This window comes from Glycine max, chromosome 8 (genome assembly GCF_000004515.6).
Source record: "Glycine max cultivar Williams 82 chromosome 8, Glycine_max_v4.0, whole genome shotgun sequence".
Lineage (NCBI taxonomy): Eukaryota > Viridiplantae > Streptophyta > Magnoliopsida > Fabales > Fabaceae > Glycine > Glycine max.
In genome coordinates this window covers 3,586,596-3,614,448 of record NC_038244.2, presented here as the reverse complement: position 1 = coordinate 3,614,448, position 27,853 = coordinate 3,586,596, and the positions used below count along the sequence as shown (strand labels likewise).

At 33.5% G+C, this 27,853-nt stretch overlaps 3 protein-coding genes and 1 pseudogene across 9 annotated transcripts; 2 read left to right on the top strand and 2 right to left on the bottom strand.

The window, feature by feature from the left end:
• The first annotated feature begins 43 nt into the window (after nucleotides 1-43).
• Nucleotides 44-8,689, top strand: LOC100789602 (protein VAC14 homolog; annotated as a pseudogene). Its single transcript, XR_001389398.3, has 20 exons — nucleotides 44-497; nucleotides 588-701; nucleotides 799-864; nucleotides 1,282-1,371; nucleotides 1,460-1,579; nucleotides 1,720-1,748; nucleotides 2,012-2,154; nucleotides 2,245-2,339; nucleotides 2,722-2,808; nucleotides 2,998-3,105; nucleotides 3,246-3,337; nucleotides 3,478-3,559; nucleotides 3,637-3,702; nucleotides 4,479-4,594; nucleotides 4,915-5,035; nucleotides 5,926-6,086; nucleotides 6,263-6,391; nucleotides 7,205-7,273; nucleotides 7,686-7,982; nucleotides 8,250-8,689. The product of XR_001389398.3 is annotated as a protein VAC14 homolog (transcript).
• Nucleotides 8,690-9,117: 428 nt separating this feature from the next.
• LOC100785891 (ankyrin repeat-containing protein At2g01680) lies at nucleotides 9,118-12,890 on the bottom strand. The gene is made up of 3 exons (XM_003530829.5): nucleotides 12,327-12,890; nucleotides 11,033-11,442; nucleotides 9,118-10,206 (listed from the first exon to the last, which is right to left on the bottom strand). The coding sequence occupies exons 1-3, from the start codon at nucleotides 12,625-12,627 to the stop codon at nucleotides 9,331-9,333; spliced, it is 1,587 nt and encodes a 528-aa protein (XP_003530877.1). The 5' UTR covers nucleotides 12,628-12,890; the 3' UTR covers nucleotides 9,118-9,330.
• Nucleotides 12,891-16,039: 3,149 nt separating this feature from the next.
• LOC100781066 (ubiquitin fusion degradation protein 1 homolog) lies at nucleotides 16,040-22,005 on the bottom strand. 6 transcript variants are annotated; one of them, NM_001289201.2, is made up of 10 exons: nucleotides 21,388-22,005; nucleotides 20,905-20,958; nucleotides 19,796-19,873; nucleotides 18,635-18,659; nucleotides 18,507-18,539; nucleotides 18,281-18,402; nucleotides 18,038-18,168; nucleotides 17,685-17,908; nucleotides 16,564-16,808; nucleotides 16,040-16,438 (listed from the first exon to the last, which is right to left on the bottom strand). In NM_001289201.2, exons 2-10 carry the CDS (start codon nucleotides 20,905-20,907, stop codon nucleotides 16,349-16,351), a joined length of 951 nt encoding a protein of 316 aa, NP_001276130.2. In that variant the 5' UTR covers nucleotides 20,908-20,958; nucleotides 21,388-22,005; the 3' UTR covers nucleotides 16,040-16,348. The 6 variants fall into 6 exon arrangements, with proteins under 6 accessions (NP_001276130.2, NP_001401575.1, XP_040873541.1 ...); NM_001414646.1 differs by lacking the exon at nucleotides 21,388-22,005 and adding an exon at nucleotides 21,209-21,387; XM_041017607.1 differs by having other exon boundaries at nucleotides 16,156-16,438; nucleotides 21,203-21,400.
• Nucleotides 22,006-23,255: 1,250 nt separating this feature from the next.
• On the top strand, nucleotides 23,256-25,970 carry LOC100778387 (actin-histidine N-methyltransferase). The gene is made up of 5 exons (XM_003530816.4): nucleotides 23,256-23,673; nucleotides 23,776-23,942; nucleotides 24,512-24,811; nucleotides 24,938-25,201; nucleotides 25,475-25,970. Exons 1-5 carry the CDS (start codon nucleotides 23,364-23,366, stop codon nucleotides 25,850-25,852), a joined length of 1,419 nt encoding a protein of 472 aa, XP_003530864.1. The 5' UTR covers nucleotides 23,256-23,363; the 3' UTR covers nucleotides 25,853-25,970.
• The last annotated feature ends 1,883 nt before the right edge of the window (nucleotides 25,971-27,853 follow it).

Genomic DNA, 27,853 nt, shown 5'->3' with positions numbered 1-27,853 from the left:
TTAATTATTATTATTATTATTACACGAATCTTAAAAACTCGACAAAACTTTCCATTTCAACTATAAAAAAAATGGGGGAAAATAAAATTAGGTTTCAATTCAATTTCAATTTCAACTTCGCTTTCTGGTTTCAATTCGCGAATTTTATTCGGATCTGATCGATCCGAATTCCAAATTTTCCAATCGAAGTCGCTTTCCACGTCACTCGTTATCCCGAAAAAAGAAAATTGAATTTCGGATTTTGTTTGTGATCCCCAAAAAGAAAATAAGAGAGTGGGGGGAAAACCTGGAAGAAGAAAACACCAAAATGTTTCGTTTCGAGCAGGAAAAGATCCGAAAACGAATTTGATTCGTAAAGTTAATTTCTTTTCGACAATCAAATAGTTTCCAGCTTGTTGGGTGTTGCCATGGCCGACGCTCTCTCGTTGATTCCGGCAGCCGTGCTTCGCAACCTTGCTGACAAGCTCTACGAGAAGCGCAAAAATGCTGCTCTTGATGTTTGTCCTCTGCCCCTTTTCATTTTGTTTTTGCAATTCGCTCAATTTTGGGTTTTAGGGTTTTTGGTCTTTGATTATTGGTGTCTGTAGATTGAGGGGATAGTGAAGCAGCTAGCTACTGCTGGGGATCATGATAAAATAACGGCTGTGATCAATTTGTTGACTACGGAATTTACTTATTCACCACAAGCCAACCATCGGAAGGTATTTTTAAAAAAAAATAAAATTTGGCTTCAATATATTGGTCATGTTGTATGGTGCTTGGATTTATGTATTTTTTTCTTTAAAAAAATCATTGAAGGGAGGATTGATAGGATTAGCAGCTGCAACTGTTGGGTTGACTTCTGAAGCAGCTCAGCATCTTGAGGTGAGGGGTTACTAATACTAACTAACTTTTGAAGTTTTGTCTTTTTGTTTGTTTGTTTGTCTGTTATGGCTTACAAGTTGAATTCTTTCCTCTTGAGAAGTTGCTAAATTCATTTCGGTACTATGTAAGCTTATATCAGTGATCAATTTTCTTGTACTTGTCATGGATTCTAACATGTCAACAATCAAGGAACATCCGAAAGAATTAATTTATAGCAAGATATAACTGAAAAATGTTAAATTATAGCAAGCGAAATTATGCCTACAGTTTGTAGAAATGTATTCTTTTGGAATGGATTTGTTAGAAACAATCGTTAATGTTATCCTTCACTTTGTTGTTGAGCTTATTTTAACATGACTAGGCATATATATGCTTTTCATTATCCTTCTTACCTAGATATATTGTTGTACGTGACAGCAAATTGTGCCCCCTGTGTTAAATTCATTCTCTGACCAAGATAGCAGAGTTCGTTATTATGCTTGCGAAGCACTTTATAACATAGCCAAGGTGAGGATTTGATTGTGCTGACATATGGTGCAGATTTAATCTGATCGCCTACTATCCTCTAATGTGCATCTTTTTAATTTGATGTCAGGTTGTGAGAGGGGATTTTATTATTTTTTTCAACCAGATCTTTGATGCCTTATGCAAGCTTTCTGCAGACTCAGATGCCAATGTACAAAGTGCTGCTCACCTCTTAGATAGGCTTGTGAAGGTATAGGTTTTTCTTGAATTCCAACAAAGCTTTTGTGTGCACACAGCAAACATATGCAGAATAGGGATTGATCTGGCAATGATTTGAGTTGCTGTTCCCTTTAGCTCAACTGATGATTAAACATTGCTTTATTGAAACAGGATATTGTGACCGAAAGTGATCAGTTCAGGTGCACCATTCTCTCAAGTCTATATTATTTGTTTCTCTGTATCTAGTGTTTTAAATTTTTCGAAAAGAGATCTCTGAATGTTGTTTTTGAACAAAGCTTTGATAGGCAAGAGGTGTAAACACCACAAGGTGTGAAGCAATCTCGTATTAAATGAAGCAACTTTCACTTTTCATAACCAAAATGAAATAATAAAAGTCAACCTATTCCCCTTCGCTCGAACTTACACTGCCTCATTCCCTTCCATTTTGTTTTTTGATCTTTAGTATTGAAGAATTCATACCACTGCTGAGGGAGCGCATGAATGTGTTGAATCCATATGTCCGTCAGTTTTTGGTAGGATGGATTACTGTATTGGATAGTGTCCCAGATATTGATATGCTGGGGTTTCTTCCTGATTTTCTTGATGGTAAGTGTATTGTTTGAAGAATGGTCATTTTCTTTCTCAACATTTTATACAAAATGAAAGTCTACCACCTAATCATCTGTAACATCTCAGGCTTATTTAATATGTTGAGTGATTCGAGTCATGAGATACGTCAACAAGCTGATTCAGCTCTTTCAGAGTTTCTTCAAGAGATTAAAAACTCCCCAGTAAGGCTCTTACTAATGTATTTTTCCTCTTTTGTTCGAGTTGTAAAGCTTCTGGTTTGATTCTTCTTTTGTGCCATTGCTTTTTTCCCTTTGTTATCTGCCTGAGGAATATTTGAAAGCCATTATCCCTTTTTTTTATGGTTTCCCCATTTCTGCTTGTATATCATTAGATTCTCGTTACCTGTACAAGTAAAACTTATTGCAGCCATTGTCCATTTTTTTTATCTTTCCCCTAATCCATCTTTTAGGGTTGATATACCTGTTAGCTTGTGCTTGTATTGATTAACAGAGCTGTGCTTCATTTTCAACTACTACTTTGACACAAAAGCAAAGTTTTTTGTTCATTTATCATTTTCTGACTCGAGCAGTGCTACTCTTGAAGTCTGTAGATTATGGTCGCATGGCTGAAATCCTGGTACAGAGGGCAGGTTCTCCAGATGAATTCACTAGGCTAACAGCTATCACATGGGTAAGTGGTACTGCAATTCTTTGACTTGATAGTAAACCATTTGCTCTTATAATACTTTATGCTTAGGATTGGCATCTCTTCAAAGCTAAAAATTCTTTCTATATCAAAAGAAAAAGTATTAGTTACTGTTTTGTGATTCATTTGCTTTTTATTTAAATTTAAATAATGTCGGTGTTCTCATTTTAACAGATAAATGAGTTTGTCAAGCTTGGTGGAGACCAGCTTGTTCCATATTATGCTGACATTCTTGGAGCCATTTTGCCTTGTATAGCAGATAAAGAAGAGAAAATTAGAGTTGTAGGTTCTCTTGAGAATTTCTTTAATTCTTTCCTCATCTATTGTTTTGCTTTCTGTTTTTTTTATAGCTTTTTTTTTAATGACATTGGTTCCTTCCATGTAATCTATAAATTTGAAATTATCTATCACTTACATGTTAGGTTGCTCGTGAAACCAATGAAGAGCTACGTGCCCTCAAAGCAGATCCAGCTGAAGCGTTTGATGTAGGAGCAATCCTCTCCATTGCCAGGAGGTATGGTTTTTCTTTCTAGGGTGGTTTGAATACTGTAGAAGCTATTGAGAAATGATTGAGGGTCCTTTGTATTTAGCCAAGTACTGTATTTTGCACTGATTATTCTGTAGAATGATTTTTGGGATGGTTTGACTGACCAGGCAATTATCTAGTGAACTGGAGGCTACTCGAATCGAAGCTTTGCACTGGATATCAACCCTTTTAAACAAATATCGTACCGAGGTGACTAGATTGCTATTTTTGTTTACCTGAAATGCTCTGTAAAAGCTTTTGTGTGATTTCCTTAATGTCCGAAACAGGTTTTGGAATTTCTGAATGACATATTTGACACCCTGCTCAAGGCACTTTCAGATCCATCTGATGAGGTAGTGTTATCCAGATAGTTTTTTTTTTCATCTCTATTTCATCAATCGTTCATTTCTCAAAATCTCTGCAAATGTGGTTTCATCTGTTCACTTATCTTATGGATAAGTTATATACAGTGATTTAATCAAACCATATGGATAAGTTACTGTTTTCATCATTTTCTTCTTAGGACGTTCACATTCAGTGCTCCATCCACCCTTTTTCCCCTATGTAATAGAAATTGCTTTTAAAAAATAAGCGACCAGTTGTTGAAATGCTAAACGCCATCCTTAAGTGTTTGGCAAGAATGTTGAGTAGCCTTAGGCCTGAGTATTACAGTCTCATTAACTCTCGTCTGTAGGTTTCATGCATCAAATTTACTGTGGCATCCACTAGAATATTTTGTACTGGATGGGTGAACTTTGAAGTTTTAATATATTTACAGGTCAAAACATGACAAAATATTAGGTAGTATCAGATGCTATGGAAAAATGAGATTTTTTTTTTGCCATTATGGACTTTTTTATATATTTAATTTTTCTGTTTAGGATGATTTCCTATCGTCCCCCAGATGTACCTTGTCTTCATTTGTTCTGTTAAAAGCATTTGTGCAATTCCACCACTGATGGACTGCAATTAGATACCTTTTTGACTCTTGATTCTTGATTACAGAATAAAAAAATGATTTTTTGAAGTTTTTCCTATCCTTATTTGCAATATTGTCCACTTTTTTTGTGCAAATTGAAACTCATCTGAATTTTCAGTAATTCATTACAGTTTTTTTTTTATTAAATAGGTTGTTCTTCTAGTTCTTGATGTTCATGCATGCATTGCAAAAGATCCTCAGCACTTTCGGCAACTTGTTGTCTTCCTAGTGCACAATTTCCGGGTAGACAATTCCCTTTTGGAGAAGTAAGCAGCTGTTTTTCTCCATCCAACATATTCTTAGGTTATGGGGCTATTTGTTTAAGCTTCTTTTTTTAAAACACTTTTTTTAATAAAATAAGTAGTTTTCTGCTTTTTTTGTATTTGTCTAAATTTTTTTTTAAAGGTAGTTTCCTGCTTTTTTTTTAATAAGCAACTACTATTTCCTTATTAAAAAATCACTTTTTAAGAATCCTTTTTTTAAAGTTTAAACAAACTGGCCCTATATATGGTTTTGCTAAAATATGTTTTTACTACTAACTTCCACTTTCTTAAGTATTGATTTTAGTTTATTTATAACATTGTAGGCGTGGTGCTTTGATAATTCGTCGACTTTGTGTGCTTTTGAATGCTGAGAGAGTCTACCGTGAACTTTCTACAATACTAGAAGCGGAATCTGACTTGGATTTTGCATCAATTATGGTTCAGGTTGGTTGTGACTTTTCTGAGAAGCTTAATAAAGACCTGTTATATACTCCTGATCTGTATTGTTCATTGTCTATGACCTACTTCATAAAAAAAAAATCTAATGAAACACTAGCATGAAGCTTGTACTTAATACATTTTATTTGCTTGTATTTATGGGCAGCTGTATAAAAAACTTTTTGAATAATATGTAATTGTATATTTTGCCTAAATGTTTGTTAATAGGCTTTGATCAGTATGCTCTACTTTCTAAAGTAAAAGACAATTATGGTGTGACCACATTTTAACAAGCTATAATCCCTTCAGATTTTTTTGAAATTTTTTATCAGTATAACTGTTTGTGAGATCCGATTTTTGAAATCTGAAAAGGAAACAGAAGCTTAATCCTCCTTCAAATGATTAATGTGGGCTTGTATTTAAATTTCAGGTACAATCACATTAATGAATCTCTTAGAAAGGATTGTCGAAGATGTTTGATTTTCAATGATTTCATGATCTGTTTAAAACTTAATAGAGTAATCACAAGAATCACAGGATCTGGTTTTTACAATATTTTTGTACTGCCTTGGATCCTTGAAATTTTACCCAAACATCGGTTTTAAGCATTTGGTTTTAATTATTAATTTCTTGAAATTCATTATTGTTCATTTGTGTAATATCCGATAGAAGTTGACAATATTCATTTACTATAAGATTGATGGAGGTCAAGTATGACTAGGGGCAATGAACTGGCAAGGAGTTTTATGGAACTGTTGAGAAGTTGACTATCATATAACACTTCTGCTTCACTTTATGCTCAGTGTTATATTTTTCTTTTCTTTTTTCAAGAACATGACCTGAAGTGACATTCATTTGCATTTTATCTCGCCCCCCCCCCCCCCCCCCCAAATCAGGCTTTGAATTTGATCTTACTTACATCATCGGAACTACTCGAATTTGGAATCTTTCAGAGCAATCCCTGGGAAATCCTGGTGGGAAGGAATTATATGTTTCTTTGTATGCCCCGGGGGGCCCTTTCCCAATGGCAATTATAAGTCTGTGCTTATTAGCTCAGGTAGGTATCCATAAATTGGTTTTGATTATTACTGGTTCTATGTTTAACTCTCGAACTTGTGCACTCAGACACACAAACACGTATTTTTACTTAAAAAGTGTATTTGTGCATAATGGCTTAGCTTTATTTGGATTGTGTGCCCCCTTTTCTGTAATATGAATTATCTTCCTCGATAGACTTACCAACATGCGAGTGCTGTGATTCAATCTCTGGTTGAGGAGGATATTAATGTCAAATTCTTAGTCCAGCTGGATAAATTGATTCGCTTGCTGGAAACTCCAATCTTTGCTTATCTAAGATTGCAGGTACTTAATTAAATTGTCTTCACATCTTACAATCTTGAAATAGAATATATTTTTCAATGGCAATTATTTTGATTTGTATGTCCTGTTTCAATTTTCATTTATCTTGCCTCATACCAAAATTAATAGTTCCTGTTTGGATGAAACCTCAAAGAGCATAGAAATTTAATCTCGATGAGCATATTTCAGATGCCGTCATTTATTTTCTTTCTTTTTCCCCCTAATATTTATTCTAATAAAATAATTTTTTGAACTATTTATAGGATGAGTCATATCCTAGGCAGACTTGTATCATTCATTTTGCATCCTTCCTTGTCATACGGCATCCTTCCACTGGTTTCTTTTTTATTAAAAGGAAAATAATAATAATAGGTATATTTATTATTTATTAATATGTTAACAATTTGAAAAGCTGGTTTTTTGGTTCAGAATAAAAAAGTTATTAAAGAAATATTTGTATTTTGGTGTAAAAATAAAAAGCTGGTTGCTGCGATTTATCGTAGCTTTCAATATCCATCATAATGAAGCCTTATTTTGTTATTCTCAACCTACAATGTTATATATATGGAACAAATAACTAATTCATCTAGACCAATGAAAATAGTTAAGTATATTTTAATTAATAATGTCTCAGTTTTAATTTTATTTCAGAAATACTCAGAATTTAATGGTTTAAGTTGTAGTTATATTTAACGATACTACCTATGATTCAAGAGATAATTTATTCCACCAATGATTGTGGCTTAAATTGTTAATAGGCCAATGAATGCATCCACTTGCAAGGGAAATATGTTGAATGATTATTTAATTTTGCAGCTTCTCGAACCTGGAAGATATACATGGTTATTCAAAACATTGTATGGTCTTCTGATGTTGCTTCCTCAGGTCTGTGCAACTTCTACAATTTCTTTTTATCATTTAAAAAAATTTCTGAGCCATCCATCCCTTGTGCCTGTGGACTGTGTTCAAAGTTCAAGCATCTTTTAGTAGGAGGCGAATTCCTAACATTATTTCAACTCTTTCTTTACTTTAGCATTTAGGAACGACATATTGCATTGTATCACCATGTTTACTGGTGTACATCTTTACATTTTCGATAAAACTATTTATCATATAATTCATATTTCTATCATATTAATCTAGCGATTTACTATTGTGCAAAAAGAGAGAGCATGCTTTCATAGGTTGTGTAAACTAATGGGTCTAATTATTTCTTGAATGTATCAACTCTAATAAATCTTAACGATACACATGGTTTGCTGTTTATATTGACACTTCATTTCATACCATTATGCAGCAAAGTGCTGCCTTCAAGATTCTCAAAACTCGTTTAAAAGCTGTGCCATCATATCCGTTCAATGGTGAGCAATTGAAGAAGACATCCTCAGGAAATCCCTATCAATTTCTCCATCATCACATGTCTGGTGGATCTCAAATCAGTGAGGATGGTGACATAGCTATGGATGGTGGGAACTCACACAATGGGATAAATTTTGCTGCGAGGCTACAACAGTTTCAGAAAATGCAGCACCTGCATCGTGTGCACTTGAAAACACAGGCACAGTCACGGAAAAATTCCTCCACATTATCAAAGGTTGCTGCCTAAAATGAATTTTATCCTTTAAGTTAAAATTAACTTACCGTTAAATTTTGTAGAGGCTCTTTTATTTACTTCTCTAAATATTGAGGTGCATAAATTGATTTTAACTTATGAGAGAAATTCAATTCATTTTACCTTTTGTTTTTATCTAGACATGACCTTAAGCACAAAGTATAGAGATTAGGCAACTGTTTCTGTTTTATGATTATTTAACAGGCCATATTTTTCAAGTCATGAGTTGTGTATTCTTTTAAAATGCAGGAGGCACAGAGACAGGAAGAACCAAAGCGACCTCAGTCGAGTGAGGTTAATGTTATTCCATCAAGATCATCTAAAAGAGCCCAGGGTAGCTAGAATGTTTCTTATTGCCCATATCGAGTCAAATCTTATTGTGCACTCACTGATCCCAATGTATGTGAACTTTGAATGGGATCAGGTATTGATTTGTAAAATTGTAAATCATATCATAGAAGGTTGGGAGACTTGAGGTGGTGAAGGAATGATGAATATAAAGCTTGGACTTTTCTGGGCTATTCTTTTGACCTTGTAAACGAGATACATCCCCACATGGTTCTGTTGTTTTTGTTGAAAACCATGCGGGTTAGAGGGCATATTTTATTTAGAAAATTTGCTTTTTGATTATCATGTCATGTGCTGCCATATATACAATAATAGTATAATAATAAGGAATTAGCTGCTTAGTGTTTGAGTTGGCGTACCACAAGAGTTGTTTTGTATTTGATTTGATTTCATTATTTCAGGACAGTGTGATTGCCTGTTTAAATGGGATCAAAATTTGGTGTATTATTCGAAAAGTGTTGAATATGCCTTTCAAAATTTAGTATTAAAAGCGTAATATCAAAATAAATTGAATCAATTCGATGAGAATATACGGACTTCAAATAATTAACGTCAACACCCTTTGCTCTTTAATCATAAGCTTTACTTTTAGCTTCTAGTAATAAAGCTCTAGCAACCACCAATTGTATGCTAATTGTAATCTTAGAGATTGAAATAGACTCGTATGACCTTTAGTCACGCGTCACTTTTAAGATAGGAAGCTCTATTTTCTTGCACGGTGCAGATGAAAATTTAATTTCGTATTGTAATGAAAATGCTCATTCCAATATCAAACTTAAGTAGTGGACTTCCCTTTCATATTATTTTTATTACATATACATAAATCTACAAGTTTTGATTATTAATTATAATCACATACAGCCTGAAACCAAAAACTGCAAACTCAAGATGAATGATGAAATCCCGGTGAGCTAACATTATCACTTGGCAGTAGTATAACAGTTTCAGTTAAAAGGTTGAAACATTTCTCTTGATTCTTGACTCACAGGGCATAGATCTTCTCAATGTCAGAATTGTATTCATCCAAATCTGATATATTTGCAGAGTAAGACCATGAGAAAGATTTGCTTCCACTTGCTCTCTTGATGCGTCTCTGGGAATCACTGCGGAAAATGCCGAAATGTTGTCGAAAAACAAAGTAGCACATGCTTGCTAGAGTGCCAACTAGAACAGGTACCCCCAAAAGGGTGATGGTGATAGCCATCCATGTTTTCTTTCCAACAACCTCAAAAGCTATTGCTAGAAAAGCACCACAAGTGCAAGCACATGCAGCCCACATCAACTTGTTAACCACCGACACAATCTGCTTTTGAGCCCTTGTGTCCCAGGCTACCAAAGTAATTTGAACTACAACAACGGCAAGAGAAATGAAAAGAGATGTAGAATTCAGAAGGCAGAAGACTTGGAAACTAACATGATCGGCTATTTTAGCTTTCCCAATCTCTTTTCCTTCGTCCGTTATATATTGACCCGGCAAATTGAAGATGGCTAAGAATGCTATTGAGGCAAAAAGTACAGCAACCAATGTGACAGAATTAATGGTGTTTTGAACTGCTTCTCTATGAAGTTTCTTCAACTCCTTGGCAATACCAGAAACCCGTCGTCGTGTCGTTTCATTTTGTATAAGTTGTGACTGCACCTCATGCTTTATATCACTAACAGTTCTTTTAAGTTCCATTGCGTCATCTTCTTTGCCAACATACCTGGCATGCTTAGCACCATATTCTGCAAGGGCTTCCTTTATTTCCAAAGCTGAATCTCCATATGGCAGTTTATCTGCCAAATCCAAGGCTGTTTCCTGCTGCTTGTTGATGGCATTAACATCCACAGCAGAATAGCTTAGCAAAAGGCCCACTATCTGAAAAAAAAAGAACTACATATCAGTGAAGGCAGCAAAAATAAAAGAATGATGAGGAAAAAAATCATTGCAACGAAAGCCAGGCAAAAATTATGAAACGAAACAAGTGCATTCATTTTGTTCAATTTATGCATATAAATAAAACTCAACTCATATAGCATGAGGACAGTTTGGGGGGAAAAATCACATGTATAAACCATTGGCTGAATATATATAACGCATTTCCTAATATCCCCGATTGGTAATTTATACTGTTACTATTAATAAACATAAAAAGTCACAGGCTCAAAACCCCTTAAGTAGCTAGTTATACAATGATAATTGATTAAAAAATGTTGAATTGCTTCTCCTCAAAAGACTTCACTGCATACTTGGAAAAAATGATGTACTATTGTTGCTGCAACCTGCAAGATCTTCACAGGGTATAACATGTTCTTATTACAAGAATTGAATGAATACTGACTTAAAAAAATGCATGTCGTAGATAATGACAATAACTTCACAATTCACATGCTCTCACGTAACAAGGGAGGGCCACTCAGTGCACAGGAGGAGAGGTTAAATACAAAAGATCCCAATAGGCAAAGTTGTATGGCAAAACAATATAGGATAATCATGCATTTTTTGTATTCTCATAACGATTTTATAGTAGCTGCATTGTGTTAAAATCATTGCATGCCATCTTGGATTTTCCAATATCAAAGTTGGCAACTTGTTTATCTTCCAGAAAACTAAGATCTTATAGATAAGTTTATAATGAAACCAAAGCAAATATGGTAACAAGAAGAAAAAATATAGCTACAGTTCAATAGAATGTAAATTTAACCTGTGAACGGCATTTCCTTGTAGCCATGTGAAGAGCTGTATTACCCTTCTTATCTCGCTCATTCAAAATAGAAGGATCAGCTAGTAATATCTCCTCCACAACTGAAGTACACTGTCCTTTAACCGCCATATGCAGTGCAGTTTGACCTTTTTTATCTTTGATGCATACTATTCCTGGATCCCGAGCAATAAGTGTTTTTACAATACGATGGACACCATACCTAGCAGCATTGTGCAGTGAAGTTTTGCCGTTTTTCCTAACTATGAACATGGAACTGACATCGACATCCAAGATAGCATCCACCACATCCAAGTGATCTTGAACTGCAGCAGAATATAGAGGACTGGTGTTTGAGGAGTCACATAACTTGCAGACCTCAGGCCAAATATTCAAAAGCTCCCTCACAATATCTGGAAAAAGATTGACAATGATAAATATATCATAATCGAAATCCTTATTTACAATCAAATGTTGAAACATGATAATACTCCATTCACCTTGTCCCTGATATCTTATATTGTTGGATCTTCAAACATTATAACAAAAATTGCATCCAAGAGTACTATAGATGATTACATGTCACTCTGCAGGTATCTACTATCCTAAAAGCTTACACATGTGTCATCATCAGGTACATGGCAATCAAAACAGACTCGAGTATTCAGAAAGCAAGCCAGAAAGAGAAAAAATCAACACTGAAGACACATCCATAGTGGTTCTTGATTTTGGTGCGTTGGTATTTGATAGTTGGTCCTTATCCAAAGAAAGAAACAACAAAAGTAACCAATTTTTCACATATATTATTTCCTATGTGATCCCTCTCCCATATCCTTTTAAGTTCTTTTGTGCAACTTAGAGCATGTTTCAAAATTCGTAGCAAAATTACGTTTGAGGCAAAAGTAATTTTGTCAAAGGGTCATGATGACTCTTCTCTTTGCGTTTATTTTGTTTTTACCCGTTGGATTTACATTGGAACGTGTGCCCCAACATTTCCACTGCAAACCAAACATGCAATTCCCCTTCTAATTGGCAGTTTTGGTGACCTCCTTTGTACGTGTCCGAACTACCTCAACTGCTTTTTTATTATCTTTTTTCTGAATTGGTGCTACACAAATATTTCTCCATCTAGGGTATGATGTTAAATACTGGGGTAGAGGCACATGAGCTAGTATGGCTATGCAATTCTGGTTGAAACATTAGGACTTTCCGATTCTATCATATGTAAATGATTTAACTGAATTAATAGCAACATCCGTAAGAAGAACTTATTCCATGAAAAATAAAAAAAAAAAACCTAGATTGCCACGCTTGGCAGCAACATGAAAGGCGTTCATATCAGCCTTGGAGCGAATCTTGACGACCTCAAAGTGACAGATGCTGAGCAAGAAGCTGAACATCTCTTGCAGATTATTCTCTGCAGCGATGTATAGCGCAGTCTCTCCAGCATCGTTCTGAAGAGACATCACATCAGAGAGCGATGACCCTTCTTCCTTCTTCACTTCCTCCACCAGTTTCTTCACCCCATCGAAGTCCCCAGATCCAACGCTCGAAAATATTGATTGATACGCTAAGAACCGCACACCCTTTGCCTCCATATCACTATTCACTTTCTCTAAAGTTTCAACTCAACAAACAAAAAACAAAGACAGGGTGGTCGTTGTTGCTGTTTTTCACTGTTTCAGCTTCCTTCCATCATCAGTTGCAGAAAAGGGTGTCGTAAAGTATGAAACTTTGTTTTTTATTTGTATCAACTAGAGAGAGAAGTTAGTGGAAAGAAGGGATATGGATGAGTGAATGAATGGATGTGATTGAGAATGCGAATGTGATTCTTCTCTGTTGCACTCCTCAACTCAATTATTTGGATTGTGTTTATTTATTTATTACCACTAGTGTGATAATTAAATAGTAATAAATGAATGATGTTGATGAGTTGAGAAGAGAAGGCACAGAAAATCCAAGTGGGCGGGGTGATGATTACCATTGACTTTTACAATGCGACAACGCAACGCTACTACGTGTTGATGTCACAATAACTCCTGCACAGTTTTGTTTCATCTTACTTTACTTGTTAGTCGTTACAACTTATAACACATTAAATAGAATTTACACGCCATTAATCTCAATTCTCAAATCCTACTACTATATTTTCTACGTTCTTTACGATAAATTTACTGTAAACTACAGTATCCAATTCGGTGAAGGTTTACCAATTCAAATGTTAGTTAATCCACGATTCTTAAATTTCTACGTATTTTTTAATTTATCCAAAATTACTCATTATAATATAAGATTTAAAATGTGGATATTAATTTTTAGTTTATACACATTATTTATACAAAGGGTAAATTTTTACTTTTATGATTTTTATATTAATGTTTTTTTTTTATTTTTCATTCATGAACAGCATAAATAATAATTTTATAATTTATCTTATAATTTAGATATTAATGTAATTTTATGCGAGACTTTAAATTTTGTATGATTCAAATATTTAATTAATTATGTGATTTAAATATTACAACCCTTTTAAGTATGCGTTTATCTTTTTATCATTATGACATACGCAGAAGAGAGATAGATAAATACAGTGTTTAAATATTACAGCCCTTTTAAGTATGTGTTTAAATTTTATCATTTTGGATGATTCAAATACTTACTTAATCATGTGATTTAAATATTACAACCCTTTTAAGTATGTATTTATCCTTTTATCATTATCATATCTTTATAAAATTTAGCCTATCATTTTTATCCCCGCCCTATATAAATAAATACACAACGAATTAAAGATCAACATGCTTTAATGTAAAATTCTATTCAGTGCTGAATAAAAATTAATATTTTATGGATGTAAAAAAAATTATATTTTATCGGATGAGTGAAAAAAAAAAATAATTGATTGAAGAAGTGAGAAAAGAGTCGTCCATCGGACACGCAAGATGGACTGCAAAATTCAGAACTAATGAGGGAAATTAACGTTAATACGTAGTATAATGATGATATTTAATAAAATATTGGCATAATAATTCTAAACTCTTCCTTTAAAAAAAACTATCTAAACTCTTAATAAAATTTATAAAAAGTGATAGCAATACACTCTTTCTAATACACTCTTTACCATTGATTATTGAACTGATCATTGATAAGTGCAAAACATATTTAATTACTTTATTATAATTTGAAAAATAATAATAATAATAATACTTTATACATTGAAATACTATATGAAGTGACATACTCATAAAAAAAATATGAAGTGACATTTCAAAAACGTTATTAATTAATTAGCTACGCTCTTTTACTAAACGCGTTATTATTTACAAAATCAATCAAATAAGTCAACAATTAGTTTATTTAATTTACTAAACACATTCTTAGCGTTGAAGAAAATACAAAAACGACAAATCACTGATTATTATATAATTGTGTAAATTTAGGTATCTAATGAGTATTTTATATATAAAGTTAATGGGTTTCTTAGTATTGGATTCCAACTATACCATCTCATTTCCTTGTCGCTAATTTCAACTTGTTTGCGTGTGAGGTTGAGAAATTTTTACATACTCGTGGAGGATTTATGAGCTTTATTATGTAGGGCCTACACAAATCTAATAGCTATAAAGATGATGCCAACCCCGAAGCTGGAGGATGATTCTATTCAACAGCTAGAGAGCTTTAATTGTTTTCATTAATTAAAGTCACTATTGCCAAAGAGCAGACTAATTTATTTTGGATTCTAAGGAACTCACCATAGCTTTGGATTTCAGATGTATCGATTTTTAAGCAAAACAAGACAACAATCACACCTCTATATTGTTATCATACTATTACTAGGAAAGAGTTGCAACGAATTTCATTTTTCGCATGACAACAATGTTACAAATTAAATTTGAGTTTAACAATTACTACAACAGACGTAAAGGAAAACTTTATTAAAAAGTTTTTTTCATTTTTATTCAAATTACTATTTTGAGAACGGAATTCATAAAAATAAATTTTCTTTAAATTTTTCTTAGATTTTAATCATCGTATCTTTTTAAGAAAATGTGTCTAGTCCAAATAAAGTTGTTTTTATGTTTGTTTCAAATAAGATATTTTCATGAGTATACAATGATTATAATTGTAATAAATAGTCGCTGACAGTAAGAGGAATAACAATAGCAATTATCGACCATAATAATAGTCACGATGATGATGATAAAAATAAATTTTAATTACATTTTTAATCCCTTTAAATATCATAATTGTGTAATTTTAATTTTTTGAATTTCAATTACGTTAAAAAAAAAATTTTGAAGTGCGAATTACGTCAATTTAATTCTTTGGTTTTTTATTTATAATTTTTCTGGTACAGTTACTGTCATATTATGTCCAATTTGTCACATTAACTAATTCGGTTAAATATTAGATACAAGTAAAATAGAAGAACCTAATTATAAATGAAAGAAAACTTAGAAACTCAATTGACACAATTGAGACTAAGGAACCAGAACCACATTAAAAATGCAATTATACCTAAAAATAATAGTATTATTAACAATAGCAGTAGTAACCCTCTAAAAAATAATAGCAATAATAAAGTGACTACTATTCATGATGGTATCAAGTTTATAAAAGAAAAATCATTGTTCTTGCACCTTGAATTAATAATTCGTACCCCTTTTTATTAAAAAAAAAACTCAAACTCTTTTATATACTTATACTTTTTAAGTTGTACCTTAAATTGTACGCAGTTCTCATATTCTGAAAAAAACAATTCAAGTATAGTTTTAAAAGTAGAAAATGAAATAAGTTACTGTGCTGAGAATAATAAAGCCCGTTAGAACTTAGAGCTTGTTTATTTCCTATGCTCGAAAACTGTATTCTGATTTTAAGAACTAATTCTCTTTAAATAATTTAAAAAAAAAAAACTTTTTCAAAAGCAACACTTCTTTTCAATTTTTAAAATAAAGAGAAAAAACTAAATCATCTTTAAGTTATCTTAATTTTCTACTTTGAATATTCATGTTTTTCCTTACATCATCCCATCTTTCTCGTTCTTATTATTTTTAAAAAGCTGCTCTATAAAATGGCTTTTAAAAACAAAAACACAATATACACCGCATGTTACCATCCAGACACGATTGCAAACCTCGTCAAGAGCTTCATTCACAAGTAATCAAAGGTATTTGCTGTGGCGTCTACTGGTCTATCTACTGCATATAATACAATAAAAAAAATACAAGTTTTTGCAATAGACATCGATCCATGCATAGATCAACAAAGTAACTTACTTTAAAAGTAAAAGGACATTTTAATTTACTTGATTGGTATAAATTAACCCCGTAAAGAATACTTCTTCCCTGAAAAAGGTTGAAATTTCGGCTCTTCTTTCTCTTTAGGTGGCTCTGGTTTTGACTCTTTCGCCTGCTTATGAGACGGAAGATGTAAAACTTAGCAGTCTATCAATTACCGACAAGAGTAGAATCCGGAGATAAACGATAAGCATGTGATTTGAAATATTAGCAAGTAGGAGTCAAGCAGCAAATTACCTTTCCTGTCTCATTAGTACGGTTTGCATTTGACCCAAACACAAGCTTGCCCTGAGATTGACGAGCATTACTTTGTGAACTAGAAGCTGTAGAAGACAGCGAATTGACAACATCAGATTTCTGGTCCTTGGACCCTGAAGAAGAAACTGGAGGAGGCTGATAATTTAATGGTTTTCCATCCAAGCGTCTCCCAGTTCCAGAAAATGGGTTGAACTTGGGCTCCTCTTCAGCAGGGGTCTCCTCAGCTGTGAGCAGGAACAAGAGTTGTCAGTCTTAAGAATAATATGGGCTAGAGGAGTATCACTGCAATGTACACACTACATTACTTGTATAACACGTTACAGAAAAATCTTCAAATGATAGTAAAGGTTTTTTTTTTTTAATCTTAACCCTTTGGTTCATCAAAAGAAAAAAATCTTAACTAATCTGGAGTTCAGTCGAAAGGTAAGTAAAGTCTGACCAATAATTATTTCTATCAAGAATTGAACTCAAGTAGTATTCAAATTATTCAACCTTAACTTCAGCACTTGTGCCCAATCACTTGGTTAATGTTTTCTTTAAATACCAGTCGAAGTTCAATGACCAAATGATATTTTCTAATGATTACATTTTCCACATTCCAAAGTTTTTAAAAAAAAAAAAAAGTATTCCTTTTGCTACAATACTGCGGAACAACTCCATCAGAATCATGTACATATCCCAATTAAAAAAGAAAGGATAGAGAACAATCATCGTCAACTATACAGAAACATGAATGTTGTAGTCACCAACACCAATCATTTAAAAATAACATGTTCTGGCAAGTAATGCAAATGAGTCAATCAACTTGCAGACATATGGTCAGCAGCCCTACCCCAAAGATTAAAAAATAAATAAATAAAACTTGTCCACACTTCAAAGTTCAACACTGACTTTCAAGTACCATACCAAATCAATTAAGCATAATTAATAATTGTAAAGAACATTGTTCTCCATTAGGAGCTTTTGGAACCTTAATTTATAAACTGAGCTTCCAATACCATATACAGAAACATGTCACAGAGAGAGAGAGAGAGAGATTTCATCCGACCAGACAGAGAAAAGAGACATCTGTGACAAACATAAGTAAGTCAAGTGCATACCAGCCACTGCTGCCTTTCCGGCAGAAAGGGGTGCAATGGGTTTTTCAGGTTCCTTGTAATCCAAGGGAGGAGCAAAGTCCACCTCACAGTCAGTCTCAATTATGCTTATGGCATTGTCAGGCTTAGTTTCTATAATATCTATGTAATATTTCTTGTTGTTGTAAGCCACCATGATGCTATCTCCAGTAGTCAAGCAGGAAAAATTCCTCAATGTTGTTTCTAAGCTGCATAAAAAAGCACAATCAAATAACTAACTCAAGTCAGTGTGTGAATGTAAATACTCAAGAGAAACTCATTGGTAGGGAAATATAATCATAGATTTATCAAACTAAACTTAATAAATGTCAACTCACATAGCTTTTGGATTGGAAATATCCAAGAAGTCTTTTGTGTGAGGCTGTAACTTAACATATGTCCCCTTTGGAAGTGTCACATTTTTCACTTTAACAATGTCCCCCTCTTGTAAAAGCATGTTCTCCATCATCTGTATATGAAAACAGCATCAACAAAAAAAAAAAACTAAAATCTCAAAGCGAACCATATTAGTGAAACAAGCGTACAACTATATTAACAAACAACTACTTTTGAATGCCTACCCAGTATGGCATGTATATCATGCCTTCCTCAGCAATGAACTCCAGAACCCCACAATGAGAAACCCGCTCGGCAGCATCATTACGGAGTTCAAACAACATTGGGTAATCAATATGCAGAGATGCTGCAAATTAAACTTGATGTTAGAATTTGAAAACTCAAGCTATATATTCACCTGGAATAAAAGTAAGCAAAATAAAAAAACAGTTCAACCATGACAAAACTAACCTAGACGGTCAAGGGCTGATGGAGGCATGATAACTGGAGAACAACAAGAATTTAATTTTGACATCAGATAGGAGCAAATAGAAAATTATATTCTAAAAACAAGAACTGTTACAGACATGGAAACTTACTTTTGTCACCACTTTCAATTTGGGGCTGCAGTATTAAGAATGAATAAATAGAAAGACAAAAAAGGTTAGATTATTTTACGAAATATTTGGTTTCAATTTAAGAGTGTCAAAACTCTCACACATTAAACACTATACATTAAGGTCACTTTAATTGAATATCTTTAGTTTCTTTCTTTAGATTTGACATTTCATGCTTTGACATTCTACATTTCGAACCAGCATCCAAATCTTTGTCTTGTACTATATCTTATTTATGATATTCAAGGAAATATGAAAGTGCAATAACCAAAAAGGGTTTGAATCTGCATTAACAAAATTGATAGTCTAATCAGACTTCTATTTTTCAATATTTAAATTTAATGCGAACTTAATTTCAAGCAGACACGGCCAGGCACAGTGGAGCTCACAGCATAGGAAAGAAGTCTCTCTTCTCTAGCATCAAAATTCTATTGTTTTTTAGTTGTGTTATGAAAATTTTATATGACTATGACTTATGAGTTATATTGGATGTTGTGCTTTCGAATTTTCAATTTAAGTTTAGTTTAATGGTGTGATTTACAGGTTATTTTCATTACTTATGTTATTTCCTATGTATTTGAAAATGTTTCAATTATAATTTGTATTTTTATTAAGATTTCACAATCCATGTAATGAAATGATCTAACGATCTATGAGTCCAATTTAATTTCATTTTCAAGATATAGACGTTTTTTAGGTCTAAAGGGAGGTTCATAATAGGCTTTGCAAAAGGAGGGTGGGGGGAGATGGGATAACAGAATGTAAAAGGGATGAAATGCAGTGCATAGTATTGAACTTGTGCACTCAATTCATGTCCCACTGCTTAACCAATTGAGCTCCCCCAAAGAGACAACATTTCTTTTTAATTAATGATAAACAACCAAATTACGAGATGAGGAAACTAACGTAAAATACCACCTATAGCCCATTATATAGTCATATACTACAAATGAAATGTGAAAAATCATATATGAGAAATAACTATATAAGCCATGGCTAATTTTAGTTTGTTAGAAGCAATGCAATTACATTCAACAGTGGATTATGACCACAAAGTGGAAATTAAAAGTCAGAACATTTCATCATTCTATGATCTATGTAGCTACACAAGATTAGCAATGAATGCCTGAAAAGAATCCGAACCTTTTCAATAAAGGAAGCTGGGTAGCATCGATATATCTGCTCAAATGATGTCCCATGATATCCATATCCGTCAAAAAACTGTGACAAATGTACATATCATCATGATCACGACATCAAGATTGCATAATAAATTAATTGATTCATGTTAGAAACGGGGGAGGGAAAATAATAGAAATGATTCAAGAAAAAATAATTCTAGGAGAGACAAAGGAGCTGAAATATAAATTATCAACCGAAACTAAAACAACAAAACAGAGTTAGGAGATATTTGGTTTATTGTAATGTTGTGTTACTATTTTACACTTTCACTAATAATAACAAAATGGTTTAACTAATCATTTGGTCCTGTTAGGATATAAGGAGAAGGGAGAGTTAGTTAAGATAGTTAGACTATTAATGAGTTAGTTAGAGAGGTTTATTAGATATAAATAGGGGAAGAAGGATAGGAGAGAGGCAGATTTTTCGTCATTGAAAATTAAGCATTAGCTGTTTGTGAAAGGAGAAATCCTTTGTGAAGGAAAACCCTTGGAGGAGAGTTTTTTCTCCTATTTTCTATTCTTTTCTTACTAGTCAATAAAATCCTTTCTTTTCTTGCTCATTTCAATTCTTGGTTCCTGACAGGTCCTTATACCTAAGCCAACTTTTCGTTTTAGTCTTTATACCTAAAAACAATTTATGTTTTAGTCCTCATGCCTCCATTTTGTGGCAGTTTTACAAAGCCAAAAAAACAAGTGTTGTTAAATAGCAGCCATGGCGTGGTGGATTTTTTGCCAACCTCCAGAGGCAATTTGTGAAGGGAAGTCCATCATGGCTTGTTTTTATGGTGGAATTTCGGCCACCGCCATTAATAACACTGAAAAAACTAACAGGAACTAAAGACGTAGAAAAAATGCTTGTAAAAGGAGTAAAAAGTAAAGTTTTTAGGTACAGGGACTAAAACAAAAGGTTGGGACAAGTATAGGGTTCAAATGATTAATTCAGCCTAACAAAAAAAATCGTCTTTGTTTTCACATTGTAATATGATGCTTGCAAAATATTTGTACTAGCAACGATAAAAACACCATTAGGAAACAAAAAATAAAATAGTGAAACCATTTTCAGAAGCATACCATTTTCTATTGTGCTGATTGCTACCACACCAGAGAATCAACCCTCAAAGCCCCCTGTAAGAGTAAACAACCATAAAAATTGGCGAGTGAGCCAATGATATAAATTTCGAAGTACGGACAAAAACAATTATAATGACGTGCATAAATGTAACTTTTACAAAGCGAAAATGATGTAATACGAAGCAATTAATTAATTAATTAAATGGAATCCTAATCTTAACAAGCATTATCCACAAAACTAGCGAAAGTCGATGAGCGGAATCAAGATTAGAATAAAAAGAGACGCAATTGAGAAAACCCTAACGAAGACCCAGGGAATTGTAGCAGACATGGTGGATATCATCCTTCAATTGAAGCGAAAAGAAGTGGCAGTTGAACCAAATACAAGTAAATCTTGAAGCAAAAGAACGATTGGTAGGATCGATAGTTGAAAGATGATAGTTTAGGAGCTTCGAAAAAGAAAAGAAAAGCGAAGAGGAAAACCTGATGCTTGATCGATCTGAGGAGATGAGAGAGAACAGAGAAGAAGCGAGCTAGGAACTGGTGCAGTAGGTAGCAGGTGGTGGAATGGAATACACAAGGGATAACCCAACCCAGCGGCCAGCGGGTTGTGCTTCGGTGAGTAACGCTCACGCTACGTCGCCAAGGATTTGGGTTGGGCCTTCATTCGGCCCTAACCTGGCCCAACCAATTATTATCAGATTATGTTGGATGTGTTTCGCACAAGATGGTTGACATAGTGAAATATAACTCATCAATGCATTAACGATCCTCTGATTCATTGACATTGACTTTCTGTCGACGTACGCAACAAACAATGGGTTTGAACTCGCTGTTCAACCGCAACAGGGACGGCGACGGCGACGGCACCATCGATTTTGAGGAGTTCAGGGTCATGATGATGATGATGGGCTCGCGCCATGACACCACCGATAGAGTTAAAAATGTTTCAGAAACTTGAAATCTTGCATTTCTTTTTTCTTTGTAGGAAACTACTCATGCATTTTTAGATTTTAAGCTTGCTTCCTGCTGGATTCAATTTCTGAGATTCTTCTTTCCATACTTTTTCCTTCCCTGTTGATGTTTTTTCCCCCATTTATTATACACACATTATTATTCTATTCTTTATTGTTTGGATTTATTATCTGCTTCTTCCCTTGTCCTGTCCCCGTCTCTTCCAAAATTTGAGTTGCAAATGCTTATAACTTTTTTATTTATGTTTTTACATCTTTTTAAGACTCATCACTTAAACTGTAAATTGAAAATTTAAATTTAATGTTTAGAAACACTGTATCATAAAAACATGTATTGTTATTTAACTTTTTTAAAGTAGATGTTTATATTATAAGATAAGTTTAAAGTAAATGTTTATATTACTCCTTGGTTTTAAAATTAGTTAAAATATATTAAAATTATGTTTAAATATTTTTTTTCCTATACTTTAGTTTTTTTGTTCATTTTTATTCTTTTAATTTTTTTTCAGTCCTTACTAAATGTACTTTTTTGTCTTTAAAGCCTTTTAAATAGTATTTTTTTTTCATTGTTTACGATGTTATCTAAAATGAAAAAAAAAACATTTTACAATTACTAAAACTAAAAGAAATTATAAGGACAAAAATAAAAAACATTAAAGGACACAGAAATACGTATTAACTTCATAGAATTTGCTTCTTAGTTCTTATATTTAATAGGTCCCACTTAGGAATTAGGGTGTTGTGTTTTTCAATATTTTTTTCCAATAAAATTTAACCTTTGTCAAAAAATGTGTACAAAAGTGGGTTATTAACACTTTTCTATAACTTTAGTGAATTTTAATTTTATTTTGTTTTTTAAAATATGACTCTCTAACTCAAATATATATAGAGAGAGGTTATGTTTAGTAAAATTAATTTAAAAAGGTAGAACATTAAATTAAGTATTTAGTAAAATTAACTGTTAAAATTTATATAATGACTAAATGTAATAAAAATATATTAAATTATGATAATATTTGATTAATAAAATTAATAATTTTAATGTTAATATGATATTTTTATTTTATATAAAAATAAAATATTATATTAGCATAATAAAACATAAATAAAATAAATAAAAAAAGATAAAATAATAACTTTAGAAAGAAATATATGATGAGTGATTTGATTTAATAAATTAAGTAAGTTAAAAATTAATATATTTTATATTTAATAATAAATTTAATTATATGATATGAATTTGATTAAATTAAAAACAATAGAATATGTTATCATAATCTTATAAGATGGGGTTTTAATTGAATTTGATTGTGTGTGATTTTCACTTATAAAATTTAACCCAATATAATTGGATCTAGTGGAATGACAACTTGATCGCAAAGTAATTTTAATGTGAAATGTAGTATTTTTTGGAAGCATTCCACGGGAAATCTAGACACCCGAGTAAATTGGGTTTCATAGGAAGAGTTGGGAGATATTTGGGCTATGGCCACTGGGAAGACGGTTATGTGTTCGCTGAGCCAGTTGCGTCCGCTAACATGCGCATCGACGTCAGCGTCACGATTAGTGCCCCAGCCACCCGACCTCATCAAGTGGGTAACCAGAGAAGGTGGCTTCGTGCACCGCGCCGTCAAGATAACACAACTCGACTCCTCCAACGGACTGGGCCTGGTGGCCAAGGAAGAAATTCCACGTGGCAGTGATCTTATTGTGCTGCCGCACCATCTTCCCTTGCGCTTCACCTCTCTCCAACAAGACCCTTCTCTGCTCCATCACTTGGCGCGCCAAGTCCCTGGTATTATTTTTTCTACATTTATTGGGAAAAATGTTTTATAAAAATATAAGCCCTTCTTTACATCACTGCAAATGAATTGGACACTGTGTTAGCATTTGACAGAGGAACTATGGGCAATGAAGCTGGGTTTGAAGCTTCTGCAAGAAAGGGCAAAAGTTGGATCGTTCTGGTGGCCATATATAAGTAATCTTCCAGAAACATACACCGTGCCTATTTTCTTTTCCGGGGAGGACATAAAGAACTTGCACTATGCTCCTATTCTTCATCAGGTACTGTGATCTAGCATTTCCTATAACTAATTTTTGCAATTTAGCTTTTGGACAAGTTAGATGAGAGACCTTTTATAAAAGTTTAGTGCATAAGCTGATTTTAGCTTACGAGAGAAGCTCAATTCATTTTACTTATTTTCTTTTCCTTTAAGTGTTTACGACAAGTTTATCCAAACATGATCTGAATCTGAGCTATATTGCAAACAATAGTTAATAATTGATTTAGTAGATTTTCATTTTGATAAGAGAAATGAATAAACCGTACCTAGTCGATCTCCAATGTTAAAAAAGTTGTTCCACTATTGTACAGTAGTACATTACGTACTGATAAATTTTTATATGCATTTATGTGAGTTTCTTATTTTTCAAGTTTGAAGCACATAGCCAACTTTGATTTTTCTGTTGGGTAATGAGAGATATGCACTTTGATTTGAGTCTTGTAGCTAATACTGGCATCTGTAACCAACACCAGAAGCTGAAATTGTTTGTCTCGTCATTTATAAAATATTTTGAGTGCTTTACACAGACCTGGAGTATGGCAGTTAATTTAAGTCAATTTCACAAGGCAGGTAAACAAAAGGTGTCGATTTCTTCTTGATTTTGAGCGAGAAGTCAAGCGTACTTTGGTAAGTCTTACACAAGATAAGCATCCTTTTGGTGGTCAAGAAGTAGATGCATCTTCTCTTGGATGGGCAATGTCAGCAGTATCATCTAGAGCGTTTCGATTGTATGGTGAAAAGGATCCCAATGGGATACGCATTGACATACCAATGATGCTCCCCCTAATTGATATGTGCAATCATAGTTTCAATCCGAATGCTAGAATTGTTCAAGAACAAGATACCAGTAACTCAAGGATGCAAGTGAAGGCATGTTTTCTCATACTCTTTCCTATATAGCCCCCCCCCCCCCCCCCCCCCCATCCTTCTTTTCATGCTTAAGAAACAAAGTAAATCTGAATTTATCTTTGCCGCGGTAATTCTTTCTTTGCTCAGGTTGTGGCCGAGACAGCAATCAAAGAAGATGATCCTCTGTTACTTTGCTATGGATGTTTAAACAATGATCTTTTCCTTCTTGATTATGGATTTGTGATGCACTCAAACCCTTATGATTGTATTGAGCTCAAATATGATGGTGCTCTTTTGGATGCTGCAAGCACGGCAGCTGGAGTTTCTTCACCAAACTTCTCAGCACCTGTTCCATGGCAGGAACTGATCTTATCTCAGCTGAATCTAGCTGGAGAAACTGCAGATCTCAAGGTTAAACTACTGTTGCACATTACATTAGTGCCTCTCTTCTATCTTGTACGAGCTTAATGTATATTGCAGCTTTTTTTTGTCTTCCCAGTTTGCCCAAAGTTCATAAACACCTTTGAGTAATAAAGCTGGCCAAAGCATAGGATCACCTAGAATAATTAACAGTTTGCCTGATAATTGAATGATCATAGCACAAGAACCTTAAGGAGCTATGGTATTAGTCTTCCAATCCATATTACAAGTTCATTGCTTCATCTATTTGTTTTCTTGAAACAGGTGAGCTTAGGTGGTCAAGAAACAGTAGAGGCCCGCTTGTTGGCTGCATTGAGGGTACTTCTTTCAAGTAATGTGGAAACTGTGCAGAAGTATGACCTCAGCACACTCCAGTCTTTAGATGCCGAGGCTCCTCTAGGTGTTGCAAATGAGATAGCTGTGTTTCGCACCCTAATTGCTTTGTGTGTCATTGCACTGGGACACTTTCCCACCAAAATAATGGATGATGAATCACTGTTGAAGCAGGGTGCTTCAGGTTCAACCGAGTTAGCTATTCAGTACAGAATCCAAAAGAAATCTGTGATTATAGACGTAATGAGAAATATCTCAAGGAGGTTAAAGCTTCTATCATCAAAGGAAACAGCAACCGCAGAAGGCTAAGTTATAGTTAACAATTAGTAATTATTTGCTTGCTGTCATGAATCTCCTTCCTTCGACATTTTATTCTCCATCTTACTGGAGAGTATAATTTTGATTGAAATTACCTGTGTTTTCACCATTTGGCAATCTTCTATTGAACTATAAACAGTGATATATTTTTTTTCAGTTGGTCATTATGAAAACTTCATAATTTAACTTGTATAACTCGTATTATTTTCATAATTTATTCTCGGAATTTTATATACAAAGTCGAATATTCCGTGGTTCAGATTTATGTAAACTTCTCTAGCGGACAGAAAGTCAGAAACAAATAGAAAGCATACACCCCACCGGCATGGCTCTCTCTTTCAGTCTCGCTCGCATGAATAATAATAGCCAGACAAGGAGTTTGAATAAGACGTGGAGCTAGAGAATTTCATGATTCATCTTTTTTTTTTTGACGTGGCATAAGCACGGTTAGTTATAGTGTGACGTTCCGTGTTAGATTTAATCTTTGCCATAAGGGAGTGTTTGGAAAGACGAAAGACAATAATATGTTGAGCCCTGTTCTTTTTTCTTCCTTTTTCTTTCTGTCAAAAGTCAAAACCTAGTGCATGTTTGATTTTCAGGTAAAAAAATACTATTGAGAGAAAAAATAATTTTGGCAAACGACACTATGTGTTGAATTTACATTGGACCGTGCGGACAACATTCTTAATCGTTGAAACCTGGACATACAACCAGAGAAGCACCGAAGCACCGAAGCACAGGGTTTTATGAAGTTTATAAACAGGGAACAACAAATCCTCGCCCTTTTCCCGACCAAATAATAAAAGTTATTTGTGAAGTCACAGGATTCATTTTAGGACAATCCAATTAAAGAATCAAAAATAAAAAACCAAATCTTATAGGAAGAAGTCCAGCGTTTGCAAAAAGCCATACACATGGAGAAATTATGAGTAAAAAAGGGAGTTATAGTCTTATAGACTTGAGAGAAACCACGTCGTAAACGTTACCACCAAAAACATGTACAAGGAAGTACAGAAACACATAGAAAGCTAGGAAGAAGAAACACAAAATATCATAGTTGAAACTTCCTTGAAAGGGAAGTCTCTGTATTTTTATATGTACATGTGTGTGTAAGTTTGTAACATCTAAGTAAGGATAGCTCTCTCTCTGTCTGCAAATCCGAGGGGTGAGCGAGAGCGGAGGCGGTTGACATCTCTGAGAAGGGCACGCCTCATGTGTAGCTGAAGTGAAGGGTGCTTTATTTTCTCAATTTCTTCCTTAATCTTTATCACTTGGCTGTGAACTGCAAAATCCATGCAACCCTCTCGCGGACTCCTGCTGTTGTTCTCCATCTTCTTCTGCAAGGAACCAAATATGTGTGAAATGTAATTTTGGTGTTAGGGAAACCTATTCAAGGATATATATATATATATATATATATACCCGGAAGAAGGAAAGAAATTATCAGGTTTAAGACAGATAAAATAAGTAAAAATATCTTTGTTTATTTATATTTAATTATTATAAAAATAAAAATAAAAGTTTTATTTGGGCTCCTTCCAGGCCACCTTCTCCATTTGGAAGGATTTGAGGCAGACGTTTGAATCCATTCCCCCTAAATATATTTATTATATTATTATTTCCTACCAAAACGATCACCCTCCATATATGATATACTTTAATTACAAATCTGACCCATTTTATTTGTTGCTTTCTTTCCTATTATTAATAACCAAGAAACAAATCAAGCAGACAACCCTGATTAATATTTTTCGTTTCACCTTTGCAAATGCAATATTCATTCAATGCCAAATGTCAAATATACAATATTTATGAACAAATCTTATTTTATGGTAATTTTACTACGTATAAGTGTTAAACAAAAAAAAAATCACATTTCAATTTTTTTTTAAAATAAAGTCCACAAAAAGTTATATTGACGTGCATAAATTATTGACAGATATTCTTTCTTTAGAAAAGTTAATGTTTTCCCAAAATTGATTTGATATATAA

Excerpts from the sequence above, each read along its gene's own strand:
- LOC100785891 (XM_003530829.5), bottom strand. The coding sequence starts at position 12,627 with ATGGAGGCAAAGGGTGTGCGGTTCTTAGCGTATCAATCAATATTTTCG. Across the intron at positions 11,443-12,326 it reads TGCCAAGCGTGGCAATCTAG|ATATTGTGAGGGAGCTTTTG; the intron begins GTTTTTTTTTTT and ends ATCTTTTTCCAG. Across the intron at positions 10,207-11,032 it reads CAAGGAAATGCCGTTCACAG|ATAGTGGGCCTTTTGCTAAG; the intron begins GTTAAATTTACA and ends TTTTTTTTTCAG.
- LOC100781066 (NM_001289201.2), bottom strand. Across the intron at positions 18,660-19,795 it reads CAGCTTCCTTTATTGAAAAG|CCCCAAATTGAAAGTGGTGA; the intron begins GTTCGGATTCTT and ends TTAATACTGCAG. Across the intron at positions 16,439-16,563 it reads GTACTAATGAGACAGGAAAG|GCGAAAGAGTCAAAACCAGA; the intron begins GTAATTTGCTGC and ends TCTCATAAGCAG.
- LOC100778387 (XM_003530816.4), top strand. The coding sequence starts at position 23,364 with ATGGCCACTGGGAAGACGGTTATGTGTTCGCTGAGCCAGTTGCGTCCG. Across the intron at positions 23,674-23,775 it reads CTTGGCGCGCCAAGTCCCTG|AGGAACTATGGGCAATGAAG; the intron begins GTATTATTTTTT and ends AGCATTTGACAG. Across the intron at positions 23,943-24,511 it reads ATGCTCCTATTCTTCATCAG|GTAAACAAAAGGTGTCGATT; the intron begins GTACTGTGATCT and ends TTCACAAGGCAG.